The 21,793-nt window shown below is 45.7% G+C and overlaps 1 protein-coding gene across 3 annotated transcripts in view; it reads right to left on the bottom strand.

The window, feature by feature from the left end:
- LOC119177075 (uncharacterized) overlaps positions 1-21,793 on the bottom strand; it is a 48,136-nt gene that overhangs the window by 4,537 nt on the left and 21,806 nt on the right. Inside the window, exons 3-4 of one of the 3 annotated variants that reach the window (XM_037428456.2) lie at positions 3,231-3,365; positions 2,683-2,833 (exon numbers count right to left, since the gene is read on the bottom strand). In XM_037428456.2, coding sequence (XP_037284353.2) covers positions 2,732-2,833; positions 3,231-3,365 — 237 coding nt within the window. In that variant the 3' untranslated portion in view covers positions 2,683-2,731. Of the gene's footprint in view, positions 1-2,682; positions 2,834-3,220; positions 3,366-21,793 lie in introns of those variants that run through there. The other 2 variants (XM_075878070.1, XM_037428455.2) reach the window with 2 other exon arrangements.

Raw genomic sequence — 21,793 nt, 5'->3', positions numbered from 1 at the left:
TAATGCACTATCAAATGTATGAAACTATTCTTAAAAAACAAAAAAGGAAATTAAAATATTTTCAAGAATTTGCAAAAATTCTAGCATTTTCAAGGCCTTGAAAATGAATTTTTCAATTTCAAGGGTCTTCAAGGAATTCAAGGACCCACATGAACCCTGCTTTATAACGAATTTTTAGATACAACGAACTTATTTTTGTGTAAGATGCAACTATGTTACAATAAGGTTTGAGCGTACTACAAATAACATCTTTCAAACTTTCCTGGGAATTATGTGTAACAAAAAAAATGAACCATTAAATTTCTAGTTCTTGCCTTTATTATAGCAAGGGTCAAAAGTGAACATTTGGAAGAAGTCTGCCAGGTTGGGATCGAAACTGGAGAAATGAGAAAACACCAACAGAATATTTATTTTAAGAAAAACCTGACGTTTCGAAGCCGAATCGTCTTCTTCTTTAAGGGTAAAAAGGCCCGAGATATAGGTGCTTATATACGATTGATTGCCATGCTTGAGAGGCTTCTCACGCTGGGCAAGCAACCTAGGCTTCTCCCGCATAGTTTTTCTTTTTAAAAAATAATTTTTGGTTAGAGTTTTCCCATTTTTTTTCAATAGCGAGGGTCTGATTCTGGCAGATTTAATGCTTTCAGGTCATATGTAAGGAATATTGGTCAGCTGCCAGCTCGTAATAAGATCACGTGCTATGTGACACCAACAAGCAGAGAAAGAGTACACTCACTGCCATGGCTACTAGCGGCACTAACTGCAACCCATTTGATAGACGTGCAGTTAAACCTGCTTATAATGACCTCCTTATAACAAATTACCTAATATAACGAAGTTTTTCTCTGTAACGAATTTTTTTTGGTGATTTTTGTGTTTGTTAAAGTGAATTTTGTATTTCCTCTTGCTCCTGTCATATTCTGCACATTAAACATGCGCCCCACCGTGGTGGTCTAGTGGATAATGTACTCGGCTGCTGACGCACAGGTTGCAGGATTGAATCCCGGCTGCATTTTCAATGGAGGCAAAAATGCTGTAGGCCCATGTGCTCGGATTTGGGTGCACGTTAAAGAACCCCAGGTGGTCGAAATTTTCGAAGCCCTCCACTAAAGCGTCTCTCATAATTATTTGGTGGTTTCGGGACCTTAAATCCCAGATACCAATCAAATCACATTCAATATGTTCAAGAACTGTTACCAACTAGCCTAGCTTTCAATTCTTCTATTGTCCACTTCAAGGATTTTTACAGTGCAATTTTTCCTGCTCCGTGGAGTATCTGCTGCTTTGTATCTAATCTCATTAGAACACGTAACTTGCGCACTGATTTTCTAATATCTGATTTTCTAATATCGAAAAACAATTTCTGCGCATCTTTCCTACACCTGACCAACCCCCTTGCACGCGCAGAGACGTCAACTTGCCGATCAGCAACATGACGTAGCACGCAGCTCGCCGATTGGTCTAAATCAGGTGTGAAAAAGCAGTAGTGAAGTCAACATCAGTTCCTGTTGCCAACCACAGCTACGAAACTGCCCCTTGTTTCTTGGCACTGCGGTGAAAGAACCAGACTCGCAGTTTTCACGTGCACATGTACACTCTTCGCTCAGCTACAGCGCCTGTGCACATGTACAAACGTACTTCGCCCTTGACGTCAGCAACACAGGTAAAAAACGTTGCTCTGTCGTCGGCTGCAAATTGAGCGACTGGGAAGCAGAGAAGCATCGGCACTGAGTGCCTCACGATGGGGCCCTGCGCGCTGCATGGCTGAAGCGAATTGGCCATCCAGCGACGTACATCGGCGACCTGATCGTTTGCGGTCAACACTTCACACCTGATGCTTACACGGTTGACCCGCGGCTGGTGCGGCAAACAGTAAACAAACAACCACGCTTCGCAGCAAGCCGAAGTGTGCTACGACTGATCGAGTTTGCCGATGACGTCAATCGCTGATGTGGTGTCATGTTGCCGAAGTCGGCGGAGTTACGACGATGGGCTTCGCCTTCCCCTTCATGGAAGGAAGAAGGGGAGCGAGGCCGCGCGAAAATTTGAAACCAGCTTAGACCGATGTTCTAACACTTATAACTTCCTTGTTATAGCACGTATTCACAAAATTCTTGTGGCAGCATGTTCGCAAAGAAAAACTGCACATATATCTCTTTTCAAAAAATTTTAGACCTCAGAGCTCCTTACTGGCCCTTTAAGGTACACAGAGCAACAAGGTTGCTCTTTTTGATTCTATGAATCCCACATATGTCATTGATGCTCTGTCTAGCAAAAAATAAAAACTAGTTTATTTTGAAGTTTTTCAAAGATGTAAAGGTCAAGGAAACTTGCAAAGCCGCAAACATATAAAGCAAATTCGAATACATCCCTAATCTTTCCCATTTACTGTTGTCATTGTATACACTGCTCACCTTTGTGTTCTTCATGAGCGAACCTTCATAGCCTGTTGGCTCATGTCTGTGTGCTTATGATTAGTGGCCATAGGTCCTTCACACAGTAATGTGGTTCAGCCACTTTGTTACTTCAACCCCACCCCATGCAGGTAGGTTTAAAAGAGGCAAGCAGATGGAAGAGTGAGGAGATAGTAGGTTGAGGTGGAAGATGACATGATTAGTGAGGTGAATGATGACATGTTTTTGAAGAACAACAGACTATTATGCTCCACAAAAGCACCCTGGCTGCCTCTTATTAATTTTTTTATTTGTTTGTTACTGCGAGCTTCACTACATCAGGCTTTGGGCAGGAGTGTGTGGCATAGAAGTATGCCGTCATCAAGAAGAAGGCACCAACAAGGACAATTCCAGACATATGCCGTTGTAGCATTGTAACACTGCAAATGTAAGGATAAAATATCATAAAGGTCAGGAATAACTGTCACAGTTTTTTTTAGTTGGAAGTAACCCCAGCACAGCAGTACTCCAATACAACTTCTGAATTATTATGGAAAGAACAAAATCCTCCGGCCAGCAACTGATCTAGGTTTTGCCTTGACTCATGTTCTTCACAGCTTGGATATAGACAATAAAACACTATTCGAAACTTGTAGTCATAAAAAATCAACCTACCATTTTATCAAAGGAGGGTGCTAATCAATGCTGTTTATTGACAGAACAGGTGTTTATTTTTGTAATGCTCTGTCTAGCTCTGCAGCAGCTTGAACTATATTAGACTGTAACAAATGCACCTGTTAAATATTTTCATCTTCTGAAACAAATACCTCCACTCACTTGCTTCTTTGTTCTTCGTGCTCGCAAAACAGGTTTCTGTTGTAATGGCCTGACCTCGACAGCGGCCTTTTCATCCTTTGTGATCCTTGGACTTGAAGACGGAGTTCCGAAACTGTCCAAACTCTGCATCTTCATCTGCATGAAACAAGGCAGTGAAGCTGTCAATTGAGAAACTGACCCTATTTTAAGGGCTTGCAAGTAACCACACATATACTGAACCCCAATGTGAAAACATACTGGTTACAAATGCAGCAAATTTGGTATCAAGAATGGGCAGTGCGGAAACACAACATGCACCATGGAAACAACAACTTCACAAAACTAAAGCGGTATGTTACAAAAAGCCTCACAGCCAAGTGATAAGTTCTTCTTTAAAATTATGCTGTTAATTTAGCCAACATACACTTGAAACTCGAGAAAATGCAGTGTTTTAGCTCTAGGTTGACATTTAATGAATACCACCATTTTCATTAAGTTGCAGAAATTATATAAACTTGCAGAGCTTTCTGCACTTCAAAAACGAACCAAACTTGAAAGGCTGAAATTATTTTTCTTATTACATAATCACGTTAAGGTAAGCTACTACAAGTACTTTGAGATCTATACACAAGAAACATCAAGACACACACACAGCATGTACATACTGCCTCACAAAGCTCATTACGACTGCTTCAGGTACAATTTCTTCCCTAGTGTGATTCAACAGAAGCATATGTTGCCAGATCCGGGTGTGAAAACTAAATCCCTGAGTTTTTAGAAGCCATAAGCTCTATAGTGTTTTCTGATTCTATGCATTCAGATTGAGATGCCATGTGTAAATTAGGTGTCTTGTAATTAAGCTATGATATTTATTATGTGTTTTGATAAGTTGTATAATATATGTTTTAGCAGCGATGCATTTTTTCCTTGTTTCACTGATGAGCTTGCCATTTATAATACTTTTATTATATGAATTTCAATTCGTGCCGTAAGACGATATGTGTTCCAGTAAAAAAAATTCTTTTTCGTGCTGCTCTTATGCACATTTCTGTTTAAATATGATTTGTCTCCACTCCTGTAATAGCCCTCTAAAAAGGGCTGACAGTATCAATAAATGAAATGAAATCACCAAAAGACTAAATGAAGGTCAAAATTTCGTTTTAAAATTTTGTGCCAGAATTTCATGTCAGAGTAATGTCATGGTTCGAAGTGTTCATCAGTATTTTTGCCGCACTGGCTAAGAAAAATTTGCTGAAACTCAGTACATTAACTCTCTGGTAAATTCAGAGGGCAATGTACTTCATTTTTTACTGATTAAAAACTGCATGCCCTGCCAAATGCTGCCAAAAACTATGACGTCACAGCGAGTTGGTGCGTGAACTTTCGGGTAACGTCACCACCTGCATTATCGTTTTCCTTTTTGTGAAACGCGATCTTTTGTGAAATTCGAACTCACTAATACAAGACAAATCCCTTTCATCTTTAGTGTCCTCTTAATGTCTTGATTGACCCCATCACACAGTTGTGCAGTGGAACTGCAGTGGTGTCGTTGATCACGGCGCCACTGCAGTTCGATTTGCATCAGAATCACGAGTCAACTACATGGGTGAACGACTGGAAGAATTCTTCGAAGCAAATATAACATTACCTTAATCAAGACCTTTTTCCTGAATTTCGCACTGAACTCCGCGAGCTACATTCCCTTGTGAAGCCTGGTAGTACTAAAAAAGCTAAAGGGTGAACCTGTTTTGAGCCATCACAGATCACCAATACTTTCGATTCCACGTTCCGGTGCAGAGCAGCAGATGAGTTGACGACTACCTTGCAGAACTGCGACCACCGTGGTCATGTGATAGGCACTTTTTTGCGGCGTTTCGTCAGGGGTCCGCGTGAGAAAGGAGTGCTGCGGCTGCTCATCACTCAGCCAGGCAGTTTGACGTCGTGCTTGAACGATAGCCGTTTGCTGGTAACCGTCAACACGCCGACAGTGGCAGTCGGCGTGATCGTTAACCACCACAAGTATCGTGTGAACTTTAACACCAGTCAATCACCAGACAAGAATCTGTCGCAACAAACAATGCGCCAAATACAGTCAAACCTCATTAGTGCGTATCCATTTTAAGCTTACTAACGGTTGAAACATTGTTGCGATGAATCCCGGACCAAAGTTCATAGGCACTAATGCATTTGCGGACCACTTAAGCCGTATTGTTCGGCTTATGCTTACCCGAGAACTACGAAAGGTCGCAAAAATTTTCCAAAACGACTGGAAAGGTATGCGAACATCTAGGTATATTATGCGACGTTGAATTGACGCCTTTAACAGGAAGTTTTCTAGAAGATGTTGAGAAAACGTTCTTTGCAAGAAGTCTTTTTCAAAACTTTTACTAACGTTATTTTCTAGAACTTTTGGTAGAATTCACAAATGAAGTCTCAATCAGTCCATGCCATATATGCAAGGTGTTTTTTTAAGCAATACATATTTTTCTTTCAAAAACTATTATGGCTATAGAGTAGGCGCCCTTCCCCTTGGCAGCCTATTTCTAGGCCGAGGTGGAAACGTTTTGCCACTATTTTGATCACTCAGAAATGGTTAATGAACAAAAATATTTGAATTAGATTTCTTATTATCAAGTTTAGGGTGGTTATATGGCAAAGCTGTTCTACATCACAAATAATGGCGAGCGTGAGCGTATGTTTTAGAAATTAAAAATATCACGCGTGGTTTCCGACATCCATCGGCAAATTACCAGAAAAAAAATATATATATACATATATATATAAGGAAAGAAGTGTATACTTCTGGACTTGTTTTTTCGTATTATGACACAATATTAATGAGATCTAACAGACAATAATGCCAAGGAAAGCATAGGGGAAGTTATTAGATTGAATTGTAATGTAAATGTGAAGAAAGAAGAGACGGTGAAAAGATAACTTGCCGTAGGCAGGAACCGAACCTGCGACCTTCGAATAACGCGTTTGATGCTCTACCAACTGAGCAGCCACGGTGGCTTTACCCCCCGCCACTTTTTTGGGTATATATGTGAATTAAACGTAGGAGTGTCAGTCAGCCCCACCAGTAGCCATAACAGCGAGTGTGGCACACTCTTTGATGAGCCTGTTTGTAGTCACGTAGCACATGAACTTATTACGAGCCAGCAGCTAATCCCTCGTATAGAACCTAATGGCACTGTGTGTGTGGGGAGGGGGGATGATCGGGAAACCAATATGACCTTCCTATTTTTCAGCCCACCCTACACGTGGACACAAAATCGGCGTACTAAAGAAGGCTACTTCACCGTTGGCGATCCCTCACCTATAGTGTCAGTCATTGCTTAACTGATGAAATAAATTGCGATATATATTGATGGGGTTTAACACTCTGAAACCATGCCATGATTATAAGAGATGCCCTAAGGAAGGACTCCGGAAATTTCGACCACCTGAGGGTTCTTAAATGTACACGGACCTCAAGAAGTTGTGCCTCCATGAAATATGCGGCCGCCGCGGCCGGGATTTGCTCCCGCTACCAGCACGGGCCAGCAGTCGAGCAGTAGTATATCCACAAGACCACCATGGCGGGCAGTCTTTGCGCGTCACGTTCATGGTCACGCTAGGCCTGCTAGTGTAGCTCGTACACCAGGAACTGCAGCGAAGCTGCACTATGACGGCCCCGCACAAAGCCATGCACTGTTTCTTGCGCTATGCCAGACCATGCTTCCTGCCTGCCCGTGCATGCATCATTTCACTTTCTGTCAAATTCCCCTGCAGACGTGGGCTGAGCCGTGCTCCTAGCGAGGGCAGCAGAAAAGCGCCCTTTCTCTCCTCGACCTCACCTCCTTCTTCTGGCACCGAGACATTGTCGCAACCAGTCGCAACCGGTAGTCACCACTTCGCTATTTTATGTCATCGTGTTATACCCTCTTATTGGCCGACCGTGACGCCGCTCTGACTCCCTCTCCACAGCGAAGCTGCCAAAGATTATCCCAGCTAACACGTGGCAGTCACGTTTCGCGCTCACTGCATAGTTTCTTGTTGGATTTCTTTGTGTTTTGAGATTTCGCTTGGGATCTGCTTTTTCCAGTGAGAACTGTGGTACCCAACAGATGTAAGTGCCATACTCCCTATTTTGTTGGAGAAAACATGCTGCGGTCGAGCTGCTTTTTCAATGCTAGACCGTGTTGGAAGGCAGCCTTACAAAACAAAACTCGTCTGTTGAAAGCGTAGGTAACGTCAAAAGTAATTATTATTATTAAACTTTGTGAAACAGTAGTTTTTAATACAGTACCTTTGGCCAATGAATGCTGATAAAGCATCTAGTTCATCTGCCAAGATGAGAAAGTTCTACACGCTGCAGTTATCAAGTTGCATCAAGCTATTAGCATCAAGCTACGCTGAAATGCTAATACGAGCAGTGTATACACCAGTGTAAGATGTGCAAAAAGAACTATTATATACTGGTCATGAACACAAGCTGCATATAATTTGCAATGCTGTGGGCTTGGTTGTCTTTTTCATTTCCTTCTTTGCATCACCTATCCTAAACTTCAGCGGTGTTTGTGAATAAAATAACTTAACATACTGTTTCCTCTAGATTTTCTGCGGACATCGACTGACTTAGCTCAAATCATTTTAGTAAGCTGGTGCATGTGAGATAATGTTTTTTACTTTACTGTGTCTTTTGTGTGGGTATTTTGAAGTGAAATTGGAATTCGGGGTGTTGCCAAAACCACAATTTGATTGTTAAACACAGCTTTGTGATGAAACCCATTATTTTAACTACTCATGGTTCTAACATACCTAAATTTAAGCGCACTGGGTGAGAAAAAAAAACAATAGTTCGACGGCTGCTTTTTGGCTATTACAAATTTTCCAGCTTCATATGTTTGTTACTGGGCCAATAATGTGTTTGCTAAGCTAGCCTGCTAATTTTCGTTGCACTGATAGATGTCTACTTGAAGAGAACAGTCTGTACTAAACTGTGCCTTTTGGATATGTGCAGGTTCCTGAACAAAGTATCTGACCAGCATCTCAGTGATTGCTTGGTATAAAGTTACAAAAAGCGTGCAAGTTTCAAGACAAAGTATGTCATCATTTTCTTGTTTCTATGTGCCAAGTCGTCAGCATATCATCGTAATTATTGCTATGTATAATAAAGGTTACAAGTATGCAACAATATATTATTTGTTGAAACTTAGCGTTTACTTTTGGATGCGCAGTATGTACCTTCCAGACAACACCAGAAACAAAAATGTGTTGACGTTTAAAAGCCTGTCTTGTCTCCAAGCAAAAAAGATTATCGTAATGATAGATGGCAGTCACTTATTCATTCTTTCAACAAATAGGGCACCAATTTTGCTGGTTTTTTTAGAAAAGCTCCACCAATCAATTAGATACCATATTATAATGTTGTGCCTACTTCTCACTCTCGAAAGTGAACAAATAAATGCACCGATTGCAAAACGCTGACATGATGCAACGAATTGACTATGGGAAACACTCAACAAGGTAGTTTGCATGAAAAAAATAAATTTCTCAAAAAGATGTTACAAAGATCTATCAAGAAGTTTTTTTAGAATTCTTAAAATTGTGGCAAGAAGTTTACTAGGCTTCAAATAATAAAATTAAAATAAACGTTTACAAACGTTTTTTTTTTAATCTAGCAAGAAGTTTCTTTAGAATTTTTGCTAGCAGTTTTCTAGATGTCTAATAATGTGGCATTAGCACAGCTACAGGAGGTTTTCAAGATGCTTAGGTTTAAATAACATCTCAACAAAACTTCTAATATACCTTTGGACTATCCTTTTTGGACGTTTACTAGAAGTATCTTTAGCTTTTCTTGTGTTTCGTGGGTACCGGTTAGTGCGTACTAACTGCGTACCGCAATAACATTTTGCGCCACAATGGTGCCGTAAACGGTTTCCCGTCATGTTGATAAGTGCGGAGATCAACCGATAAGTTATTCCGATTTCCACACGATTGAGGCGATGACAATGATCGGGGAAAAAACGAAGGCGAGGGGGCGACCACCGAAAAACACACCGGTATGACTTATCGTCGGCGAAAATCCTTATCACAGTAAGCACCCCCGGTAACCTGCTCGAGCTCGCGTGTGGCGTAAGGTCACTTTTTAGGGCCTGGTGCACGCTTTTAGTAGGCGACTACCTGAACGCGCTGGGTCGCGCATCACTGCCGCTTCGTTTTATGGGACCGTGTTCAAGCGCGCACCAATTTACAGAGACAAAGCAGCTCGCTGTCGCGGAGTTAAGCGTTGCTAGTCGCGGGCACCGAGAAACCTTGCTACGTTGGGCCAACACGCGCACCGTACAGCGAGCGCAGCGCTGTTCTTACCACGCTGAACGTTTTTATTTAGCGACAGCCCAAACGCGCCTCCGTCCGCTGCCATGACTGCAAGAGCATAGCGGAGAGCTCATCGCTTGCGGAAAGCTCTGCGTTAAGCCAGCAGGCTACTCGCCGAATCTGCGCATGGCCTGAAGTGGAGATCGAAGCGGATCAGCAGTCACGGTGTGCGCAGAGTGAGCGAAGCGCTGCACGCAACTAGCTATGCAGTAAACGATTTGGCTCTCCGCGACGGCCACGTTAAACAAAAAACTGCGCCAGTTTTCATTAAGAAGCATACAGTAAAAAAAAAAAAACTATCGGATGTGTCCGTTTTCTTGCTGAAGAATGCTGCAGATCCCGCTGTAGTTTCGAAATGCGCATCGGCGTCGCCACCGCGTGCTATCGGGCGGTTGTGAGAGAGTAAGGAACTTTCCTGTACTTTGCGGTGGGCACGTTTTGGCAATTATTCCGCTGGCACTAAGTTGTTTCCTTTGTTGGCGGCGGCTGCAGTAGTTATGCGTAGTACGTTAGGCTGCCGTCCCCGGTTTCACTGTAGTGACAAAAGTCATGCAGCACCGGAACAAGCGCAGGCATTAAGCAAATCAGTGCTTAGAAGGTAAAACTCCGGGACATTACCTTACATACGAGGTCGTGCTCCGGGAAATGTAAGCAAGCTTGATTCAGACGCGGGTACCGAGTACCTCGTATTACTCAACCTCGATGGTGTGGAGCTGAAGATGCAACTTACTAAGGGATGTGCAAGCGCCGGGTACCTTAGTGGTCGAGACTAGAGCCGACGCCGACAAAGTAAAAATTGCCTTTTGGAGTATTCCTCGCCGCACGTGATTACTCGAGACTCCCATAGGCGTCAGGAATCAGAGATGGCGTCAGGAACTAGAGCGTCGACCAATCACGTGAGTCCATCTGAAGCGTTCCATGGTTCTATTGTAGACAACATACAGCAGGAACGCGATCTTGTACAGGCTCATAACTTGGTGGTCGCGACGAAGTTCGGAAACTTAACGTCCTCGGGCAAAACAATATCGCTTTTGTGCAGGTGGGCAGCTGTGTTCAGGAAACGGTTACACAGCTGAAGAGAGAATGCAATGACTTGTTCCAACCCAGGACTGATGAAAGGGCTTCACCAATCCACACAAAGTTGATAAATGAGGTAAACTACAAATTCATGAAATTACATTCACTGCCATATGCAATACATGACAAAGTGACTATAGAGCAAGACAGGAATTCTGTCACCCAGTGAGGAGGCCACACCAGTGGCACTAGTGCTAAAGACTGATTGTCACAAACGACTCCAATTTTCCGATCATCCGCGGGCCCCATCTTCCAAGGAAGGGCGCTTTTGTGTTGGGGAAACGACATCCGGCGACTATAACGACCCAGCGTGGCGCCGGCTCGTCTCCCTGCCTCTGTACAGGAAGGGGCACCGGTGGTCTAGACAAGGAAAATTACTCCCAGATGAGACGGGAGCACGTGTACGCCTCTGAGGAGGTTTGAACTGCATCGGAATAGGCAGTTGACGTACAGCCAGCAAGAAGTGCGGTCGTCGGTGTCGCGAGTCTCGCGTAGGCGGCGAGCACGGAGTGACCCGCGCAACGTATTGAGACGGCTGCAATTCCGGGCACCCTCGTCGTCTACCAAGCCGGCGAGACCTTCAGCGGCACCCGTCAACTCCCCTACGTGCACCAAGAGCTGACCTGGTCCGTATGGAACTTTTATTGTGACTTTTTTTTAAATCGTTAATTTATTATAACCAGCCTTTTTTTTTAAATATGTGTAGTTGTGTGCGCTGCGTCGCACGTAAAAATTCAAAAGCGCTACCATAATTTTTTTCTTGTAATGTTTCTTGTATCTCCTTTGATTCATGTCATTAGTTTGTTAACATTCCGCATATTTGTCTTTTGTTTGTGTCTCTCGTAGTGTTCTTATAGAGCATAGTTTGTTTTATAGCCTTTCTTTCTCATCGCGTATCAGTTTTCTTCCTCTGTTATTTTTGTTAACTCCTGCATTTGCCCTTGTTTCAATTAAATGCTAGTTCGTTTTGCATAAAGTCTCCGTGTCTGCTTATGAGTGCGTCGGTCAGGCCCACACATTACCACACGTGCAACCCCGCACGGGTCGACCAACCCGCAAATAAATTCGAAATGTGCCACTTCGAGGCCTTTCAGGCGTCGCAGGCCGAAGCGTAAAAGTGGAAGCCTGCGAGTCTGCCGCATGTTGGTGTTGGATCGGCGGGGCCTCACCCGAAGTGTGTGACACTGATGTTAGTTGGAGGTTGTCTGAAAGTTTCAAAGTCACTTTGGACATGTCATAAAAAGTAGAAGGTAGGTCATACCCAGTGCCTAAACTGGAGAACATGCGCACCACTCTCAGGCACTGAGCCGTGCTCCCAACTAGGGCTCCCCAAGCTTCGTCTTTTCTTTTCCTCAACATCTTTCTCTATTTACTCTAAAAAAAGGCTATTGAATGCAAGGCATTGCTTTACAAAACAGAGGCACTTTGCCCATTAGTTGTTTTTTTTTTCCTACACCTATCTGCCTAAGTATGGGCACTCCTGCAACAGGTCCCCACTTGCCATTTTGGTTAATTGATAGCCTGGGCCCACTTTCTCAGTCAGATCTTCCAAGACAACAAATAGTGCTGACTCGTGTTCAACTTGTGGTGACTATTTTCTAACTGTGTATGGCACGGAGTCATGAATATGTGAGTATGTGTCTTTAGATCAGGGGCAGAAGCTTTGCAGCCCATCGGTACATCATCTCTTTTTAGGGTGAAGATCTAGTAGGCAGGGAAAGAAGGTGTCCCCATCATAATGCAAGTTTTCTCCGGCAGCAAAAACAGGCCGCCCACAACAGGGACCAACTACCCAACTAGGGGACACTGCAACACTTGACATTGAAAGCTACAAGCGCCAGCCATAAATGTTAACTACAATACGCTATCGTGCAGTTGCCAGAGTTGTGCATAATGTATTAAAAGTAATCAAGTACTTGAAATGAATTACATTTTCTTATAATTTTATAATATAATGTGTGATGACGTTTATTGAACCGGAGAAGTCGCAACGATGTCGCAACGAAAAATGGCCGTACGACAAGTCTGGCAAAGGCGGAGGCGCATACACGTTAGTGCGTATGCTCCACTACAATACCCCCCCCCCCCCCCTGGGTTGAAGAGTAGCCATCCTGGCGACTCAGGGAGTAGGCACAATGAGGGGGTCGTAGTAGGGCTTGAGACGGTCGACGTGTACGGTCTCGCGTCCTCGACTGCGCAAATCTGGCGATTGTGTTAGGGGCTCGATGATGTAATTCACCGGCGAGGTTGCGTCAATGACACGGTATGAACCATGGTACCGGGCCAGAAGTTTAGAAGACAGGCCAGGAACATGTGGAGGCACCCAAAGCCACACGAGGGAGCCAGTACGAAACGTAGGCGCTATGTGATGAGCGTCATCATGTCGGGTTTTTTGTAGACCTTGAGCCTCACTGGTCAGCGACCGAGCCAACTGACGGCAGTCTTCTGCGTATCTGGCGACTTCCGAAAGCAAGGAGCACTCCGATGCATCAGGACGGTATGGGAGTATAGTGTCGAGTGGGTGGGATGGTTCACGGCCGTACAACAGAAAGAACGGGGAAAAACTGGTAGTCGCTTGCGTCGCGGTGTTGTAAGCGAAGGTAACAAAAGGTAATACAGCGTCCCAGTTAGTGCGGTTGGAGGAGGTGTACATCCTCAGCATGTCGCCAAGTGTGCGGTTGAACCGTTCAGTGAGACCATTCGTCTGTGGATGGTATCCGGTAGATTTCCGGTGGATGATGTTGCATTGAGCGAGAATAGCTTGTATGACCTCCGACAGGAACACTCGACCCCTATCACTGAGTAATTCCTGTGGAGCCCCATGGCGGAGAATGAAGCTGCGCAGAATGAAGAGTGCAACTTCGTGGGCGGTCGCTGCCGGTAGAGCTGCAGTTTTAGCATAGCGTGTCAGATGATCGACGCCGACAATAATCCACCGGTTTCCAGAGCGACTATATGGGAGGGGGCCATAGAGGTCTGATTGATTGATTGATATGTGGGGTTTAACGTCCCAAAACCACCATATGATTATGAGAGACGCCGTAGTGGAGGGCTCCGGAAATTTTGACCACCTGGGGTTCTTTAACGTGCGCCCAAATCTGAGCACACGGGCCTACAACATTTCCGCCTCCATCGGAAACGCAGCCGCCGCAGCCGGGATTTGATCCCGCGACCTGCGGGTCAGCAGCCGAGTACCTTAGCCACTAGACCACCGCGGCGGGGCAAGGGGCCATAGAGGTCGATACCCACGCGGTCGAATGGGCGAGCCGGGCATGAGAGCGGCTGTAACATGCCAGTAAGGTGCCGCGGAGGTGTCTTGTTCTGTTGGCAAGTGGTGCAAGACTGAACGTATTTCTGCACAAAGCGATACATTCCTCGCCAGTAATATCGTTGGCGCAGCCTTTCGTAGGTTTTCAGGACACCTGCGTGAGCACTTTGATGGTCTGCATGGAAATTCATGCAGATTTCAGAGCGCATATGAGTTGGGACAGCAAGGAGCCACTTCCGACCACCAGGCATGTAGTTGCGGCGGTACAGAATGCTGTATCTCGCACGGAAAAGTGGGCTGCTTGTCGGCGTAGCGCTCTCGTGGAAGGGACAGCAGACGGATCGGTAAGGTAGTCGAGTAACAATGCAAGGTATGGATCTTTACGCTGCTCCGAAAGCATGTTAGTGGTGTCTATTAATGACAAGGTGATAAAAAGTGGTGACAGAGAAGCCACATCTGGGGTTAATGGCGATCGTGAAAGTGCATCGGCATCCGCATGCTTGCGACAGGAACGATATACTACACGGATGTCGTATTCTTGCAATCGAAGTGCCCAACGTCCCAGGCGTCCGGACGGGTCTTTCAATGTGGACAGCCAACATAGAGCGTGGTGGTCTGTGACCACGTTGAAAGGGCGGCCGTAAAGGTACGGGCGAAACTTCGTCAAGGCCCAGATTATGGCCAAACACTCCTTCTCTGTCACGGAGTAATTCAATTCAGCCTTCTTGAAAGCGCGACTTGCATAGGCGACTACGTATTCGGCTTGTGTGCCTTTCCGTTGTGCCAAAACTGCACCAAGACCGATGCCACTTGCGTCGGTGTGAATTTCTGTGGCAGCAGCGGGGTCGTAGTGACGAAGAATGGGTGGTGAGGTCAGCAGGCGGCGCAGCTGGCGAAATGCGTCGTCACACGCAGGTGACCATGCAGATATACCTTTGCTGTTGAAAAGCAGACTCGTGAGAGGTGCGATGATGGACGCGAAGTTGCGCACGAAGCGACGAAAGTAGGAGCACAGACCGACGAAACTTCTTAGGGCTTTCAGTGATGTGGGCAACGGGAAGTCAGCGACAGCCCGAAGCTTTTTGGGATCCGGAAGAACATCGTCTCTTGTGATGACATGTCCCAAGATGGTTAGTTTTCGTGCTGCGAAGTGGCACTTCTTGGAGTTAAGTTGTAGGCCCACAGAAGTTAGACACGTCAGAATCTCGCGGAGGTGAACAAGATGTGACGGGAAATCAGACGAAAAGACTACGATGTCGTCCAGGTAACACAAGCAAGTTTTCCACTTATGGGCACGCAAGATGGTATCGATCATGCGCTCAAATTTGGCAGGTGCGTTGCAGAGCCCAAATGGCATCACTTTGAACTCATATAGGCCATCTGGCGTTACAAAGGCTGTTTTAGGGCGATCACATTCAGCCATTGGCACCTGCCAATATCCAGAATGCAGATCCAATGATGTAAAGTACTCGGCGCCTTGTAAACAGTCAAGAGCATCGTCTATTCGTGGTAGCGGGTAGACATCTTTCTTCGTAATCTTGTTTAAGCGGCGACAGTCCACGCAAAATCGAACGGTGCCATCTTTTTTCGTTACCAGAACCACAGGTGATGACCAAGCGCTTTGAGAAGGCTGTATCACTCCACGTTTAAGCATGTTGTCTACTTGCTCCGTAATGACGCGGCGCTCTTCGGCGGAAACGCAGTAAGGACGCTGTCGCAGAGGCGAATGTGAGCCGGTGTCAATAGTATGAGTGATAGTCGTGGTGCAGCCCAAAGCAGGTTCTTAAAAGTCGAAAGAAGAGCGACACTTGTTAAGGAGAGCAACAAGTTGGCGGCGATGCGAGAGGGGAAGGTCTGCGTCAATAGCATTGTCGAAGGCTGACAAACTTGATGGCTCAGACGCATGAGTGATTGCGGCAATGTGACATGGCGTTTCGTCGGGAAGAATAATATCATCGATATGGTCGACAGGTTGCACATATCCCAATGTTTCACCACGAAGTAAGCCAATGGGGTAGTTGCAGTGGTTGGTAACCAGCATTACGGTTAAACCAGACGCAATTGTAAGAACGGCAAATGGGAGAACGATGCCCTTGCGTTCAGTAAAAACAGGAGATGGCGTAAACACCACCGTGGCATCAGGTTGCACCACACATGAAAGGCTTATCGGGACCGAAGCTTCCGGCGGCAAGGTGATGTCGTCATCAGCGATGAGTTTGCAGAGCCGAAAAGACCGGTCGGGTGGTGGAAATTCATATGTTGGCACAAGGGACACTTCGGCACGGGAACAATCGTTGATAGCTTCATGACGTGATAAGATAAGGTCATGAGAGCAAGATGGCAGAACAAAAAACTGTAAGACGTACAAAACGTCTTGGATGACGACGCGCGCCGTATACAGAGCCGAGGGCTGAATGCGTTGCGCACTAGCCGTGGACAGCACCATGCCACAGAGAGATGTGGTCACTTTCTTCAGTTTCCGACAAAATTTGGCGTCCATCACAGAAACGGCAGCCCCGGTATCAATTAACGCTAATGTGGCGACTCCCTCAACATCGACATCAATAACATTTTGCGGCGAAAACAAAGGCCTTGGGAATTGCGCACAAGTTGCAGTTCTTGCCTCCGGAACTGCACTGATTAGTTTCCCTCCTCAGGAGGTGGTCGACGACGCATAGGAGATGGCGATCGGCGACGAGGGGATGAGAAACGAGCAGTCGATGGGCGGCGATCCAAGTCTGAGTGCCTCTGTTCATATGCAGATGTGGTGGCCTGCTGCGGCGCGTAGGTAGGAGTTCCGAAGTATGCGTTTGCAGGTGTGGGGCGAAGGCGGCAGAAGCGTGCAATGTGGCCAGCGATGCCACAGGCGAAGCAGATAGGACGACTGTCTTGGGTGCGCCACTCATTAGATCGACGGAAAAAGCGAGGTGAGGGCCTGTAAACTGGAGGAGAGGCCGAAGGAGGTGGAGCTGATAAGGCGACTGGATGCGGTGGGGGCCGCGCGACCACAGCTGCGTAGCTGAGAGGTGAAGGTGGTGCAGGTGGTGCGTAGCCGACAGCTGAGAGATTAGGTGCTACTGAAGTGCATGTGTAGGGGGCCTGCACTGTAGGGAGGACATCACAAATTTCAGTGCGTATGGCCTGCTGCAGCGTCGATGGCAGGCTTGCGGTGGGCGCGTCGCTATGCGGCAGCAGGGAGAGCTGTCGGGCGACTTCCTCCCTGATGAAGTCTTTGATCTGGTTGGACAGACTTTCTTGGCAAACGTTGGCATTTGTGAGTGTGACGGCCGAGATCGAATCCGGCAGTGGGACACTCTGTCGGGCGATGGAATGCTGACGGCGCAATTCATCAAAGCTCTGGCAGAGGCTTACGAGGATTGCCACCGTGTTCGGGCTTTTCGCTAGCAACATCTGGAATGCGCCATCCTCGATGCCCTTGAGAATCTGCCGAATTTTCTCTTCTTCGGGCATAGATTGATTCACACGCCTGCAGAGGTCGAGCACGTCCTCTGTGTAACTAGTAAATGTCTCGCCAGGCTGCTGGGCTCGGTGGCGCAGGCGCTGGTCAGCGCGAAGCTTGCGGACCTCTGGTCGGCCGAACGCTGCGGTCACGAGTGTCTTAAAGGAGGACCAGTTGGCGATGGCGGTTTCGCGGTTCGTAAACCAAAGTTTAGCTACGTCTGCCAAGTAAAAGATAACGTAGGCGAGCTTAGAGTCGTTGTCCCACTTGTTGCTGGCGCTTACGCGTTCGTACAAGGAGAGCCAGTCTTCGACGTCTTGCTCACCACTGCTGCTGAAGATTGGTGGGTCCCATTGGCGAGTAGCGCCGGGGCAGGTAGACGGGACAGCCGGTGGTGCTGACTGGGCTGGGATGGGCTGGTTGGCGACTGCGTCAGTCATGTTTTGCAGTGGTCTCTCGGGCAACTTGCGAGAGCGGAGCTCCAGGTCTGCTTGGGGATCTCAGCAGCCTCCATCAAATGTGATGACGTTTATTGAACCAGAGAAGTCGCAACGATGTGGCAACGAAAAATGGCCGTACGACAAGTCTGGCAAAGGCGGCCCAGGTTCTCGTGCAATCAGAGCATGGGGTTTTTCCTTCTCTTTGGAAGGCGCATACACGTTAGTGCGTATGCTCCACTACAAATGGATTATTTTTTCAAAACTGCAACGTTCTGAGTAATTCGATTGAAGTCTCTTATAATTGATTATAAATAATTAGTAATTTGTTTTTATAAAATCAAGTTATAAACAGTCTTCTTTGGCAGTTCCGGTACCTAAAAACATGCAGGGTATCTACCATTTTGATTTTTTTTTATTTCCCCAACCTTTCCTGGTTTTCAATCATGATTAAAAGCAAATTACACGATCGCCACGTTTGCTTGGAAAACTCTGTGCACAGAAAACAAACCCTCGAGTGAAAAAAAATATTTTTTTAATCAGGTGCTCATATAGAATAAGTAAACATATTTACCAGACACGCTCAGAATGTTTTGAGGACGTGTGGTAAATATGAAAAAGTACATCTGGCCAAAATTAGAGATTTCAGCCAGGCAGTGAGCAAGTTGGCTGTTGGATGTTCAGAAGAACTAGGAAGCAAACTCGCGAGTTAAAATTAACCGCAGCTGAAAGTTTGAAGCAGCCCGCGATAGACCACCAACACAGCCAACACTGCTTATGAAACGTAGAAATGGTGCCTTCTCGCAGCATCCGTGTAAAAGTAGGATGCGGGAGCCCGGCCAGTTCAGCCACTGGAGTATATTCTAGTTGCTAAAGTATATTCTATGCATGGGCTAGAGCCCAGGCTGCTCAGCATGTGGATTGGATCGGATTAGATTGACATGGAGTGCTGTATCAACTATTGATTTGCATCCCCATATAATTTGCACACCTCTAGAATATACTTTTCAAACAAAAAGAATAACTACTACTCGGGTATTGTGTGCCCCTTGCCTTGACAATGACTAACAACAATGTCACAAGAACGAAGTCATACTGCAAAAGCTGCTTTCTGTTCCTTTTTTTTTTTTTTCTCTGGCGAACAGATGCATGTTGTTGCTTTATATCTCTGAACTTTGATGGGTGGAGCACGATGGAAGTTCTCAGATTCCTGCAATGAAATTGAGGGTAGCTTTTTAAAAGCTGACATTAGAAAAATATGATGGAAAGAAAGAATCCGTCAGGTTGGAACAGCTATCTCGATTCCATAGATTAATCGCGAATGCCAGCGTGCAACCTTTGTTGCACGCTGTGCGTAGCAAAGGAGGTTTGCTGTTGCATCCCCAATAGTAAAAATAGTAATAATAATAACAATAAAATACACGACATACCTGGGCAAGCCTCTGCTGATGGCAGTTCTAGCCTAACCAGAAGGCCTTCAAACCAAGCCGAAATCATGGCCAAAACAAACATGCACAGATTTGCCTACATGAGTAATGTTGTGGTTCGAAAGTCAGATATGCTGTGTGATATGTAGAAGCAACAGACATCCAAATAGTTCATGTACCAATATGGAAGCTATGAAATGCTATGGTCAACGTGAAGGACAAGTTGCTGAACGGAAATTTCCCCGGCCCTGTTTATGCCATAGGCTCTGACGATTGTGACAACCAATACAATGAAACTGGTAATTTCAAGAAGAGTTAAACAACATGAAAATAATGCCACAAAAAGATGCGTGGCCTCAAATTTCCTTCCTGAACATGTGGAATCTACACGCCATCAAATTGACTTGTCAAGTGCACATGTTCTGGCAAAAAAAAGAAAAATAAAATACAGAGAAAAAAAGAAAAGCTAGCATCACGCCTGCACGTGGAATCCCTGCACATACAGACAACTACCCATATGCTGAACAGGAGTGATGGAACATTTCCGACAATGTACTCTCGGGGCTTATGTCACGTACTTAGGCATACTTAAAGGGCCCGTAAACCACCTCCAATATTTTTTCAAGCATTTCAACTAAACGCGCGTATCATGTGCAGTATGTTGACACGATCAACGATTCTACATATGGCAGTGCTACGAGCCGGCGGAGCGCCACATATTCCAAGAAACAATCCCTCCTTCTTTCCGGGTCTTTCGGGCCTCCGTGTGACGCGCCGTGCCACATCTATGATGCGCCAAGCCAAATATGCCAAATCTTCTGTGAATGGTCGAACAAGAGCCTGAACAAGAGCAGCTGTCCGCGCTACTTGTTGTTGTTCGTCGTGTTGCTTGCTTGTGTGCAACATGTGCAGGGCACGGCGTGTCCCTGTACAGGCCCATCGCATTCGTGGTCCTCTGAAGCATGCGCGCAACGCAGGGTCCATACCGGCATGATTACAGCAGCCACGGTTCACCAACAAGCACGCAGCTACAACGTAACTGAAGGAGTCTATGGCCGGAGTCGTGGAAACCGGAAGCAGACGGTGTTTCAAGCAGCACGTCAGCGATGACGTATGCCACGTGAGATTGGGAGGGGCATGAGAGGGGCGCTCAGCGAGAAGGCAAAGCAGTGTGGAAGAGGATACCAACGGAGGTAAGCGCCGGAGAAAGCGAAAGGTGTGGTCGTCACGGTTTCGATAATCAAACGCGTGTAACTCCGCTATTACTGCACCGTTTCAAAAAATCTCACAGCTCCGTGTTCGTCATACACTTGTGCACAATTTCTCCACCACAACTGAACTTGGACCTCCGGGTGGTTTACGGGCCCTCTAAAGGGACACTAAAGAGAAACAGTAACTTGGTTTAGATCAGTGTTGTGGAATGGGAGCATCCATACCATTTCCATTCCGGAGATTCGCAACTTGCCGCAATTCCATTCCTTTCAATTCCCCGGAATGAAAAAAAAAACAGCCCATTCCCACTCCGGGAATGGCCGGGTAGGCTAATTTCATTCCTATAATTCCTCAAAGTAGGAAAGGCATCTTTATAGCTTTATCAAGCCAAGAATGAGTGCCCCATCAAGCTGATATTATGAGATGCATTAAGAACTGTAAAAGTACACAAAACACTTTACCATGGTAGAGGGATAGTAGCTTGGCGACTTATCTCATGCAGTACACAACCACACGACTAGTTCTCATAGGGGCAGTTCTCCTGCTACATAATATTGCATGGTCAATACAATCTTGGGAAAAGAAGTTAGTAAACAGTTGGCAATGCATGTATCTACTTGTTTCCAGCGTATTCTACTACCCTCGCAGCATCTCTTTACTACAGCCAGCAGCTAGTGAAACTTGAAATCTTGCTGGTACTAACCAAAAATGCTTCCTTTGTCTTTTTAACTAGGTAGCTACCAAGCCACATACATTGCCAGATTTCTTTCTTGTAAACACCACTGTATATTTTGCAGTAATTGTGACTCTCTTCAAAAAAAATTTTATCAGCATCATCAGTGCAGGACAAAGGCCTCTCCCATGTTCTGCCAGTCAACTCAGTCCTGTGCTTGCTGCTACCACTTTATACCCGCAAACTTCCTAATCTCATCTACCCACCTAACTTGCTGTCTCCCCCTCACCCGCTTGCCTTCTCTAGTAATACTGTCTGTGATTCTTAATGACCGGTGGTTATCTTGCCTTCACGCTAAGTGCCCAGTCCATGACCATTTCTTTTTCTTGACTTCGACTATGACGTAGTTAACACACATTTGTTCCCTGATTCACTCTGCTCTCTTCTTGCCCCATAGAGTTACACCTATTATTTTCCTTTCCGTTGCTTGCTGCGTCGTCTTCAACTTAAGTTGAACCCTCTTTGTATTCTTCCAGGTTTCTGCTCCGTAGGTAAGTATCGGCTAGATGCAGCTGTACCTTCCTCTTGAGAGATAGTGGCAATCTACCATTCATGATTTGAGAATGCTTGCCAAATCCCCACTCTTATTTTTCGAGTTACTTTAATC

Source organism: Rhipicephalus microplus, chromosome X (assembly GCF_043290135.1).
Source record: "Rhipicephalus microplus isolate Deutch F79 chromosome X, USDA_Rmic, whole genome shotgun sequence".
Classification (NCBI taxonomy): Eukaryota; Metazoa; Arthropoda; class Arachnida; order Ixodida; family Ixodidae; genus Rhipicephalus; species Rhipicephalus microplus.
Note: the sequence above shows the minus strand (reverse complement) of the source record. Positions and strands in the feature narration are given on the sequence as shown.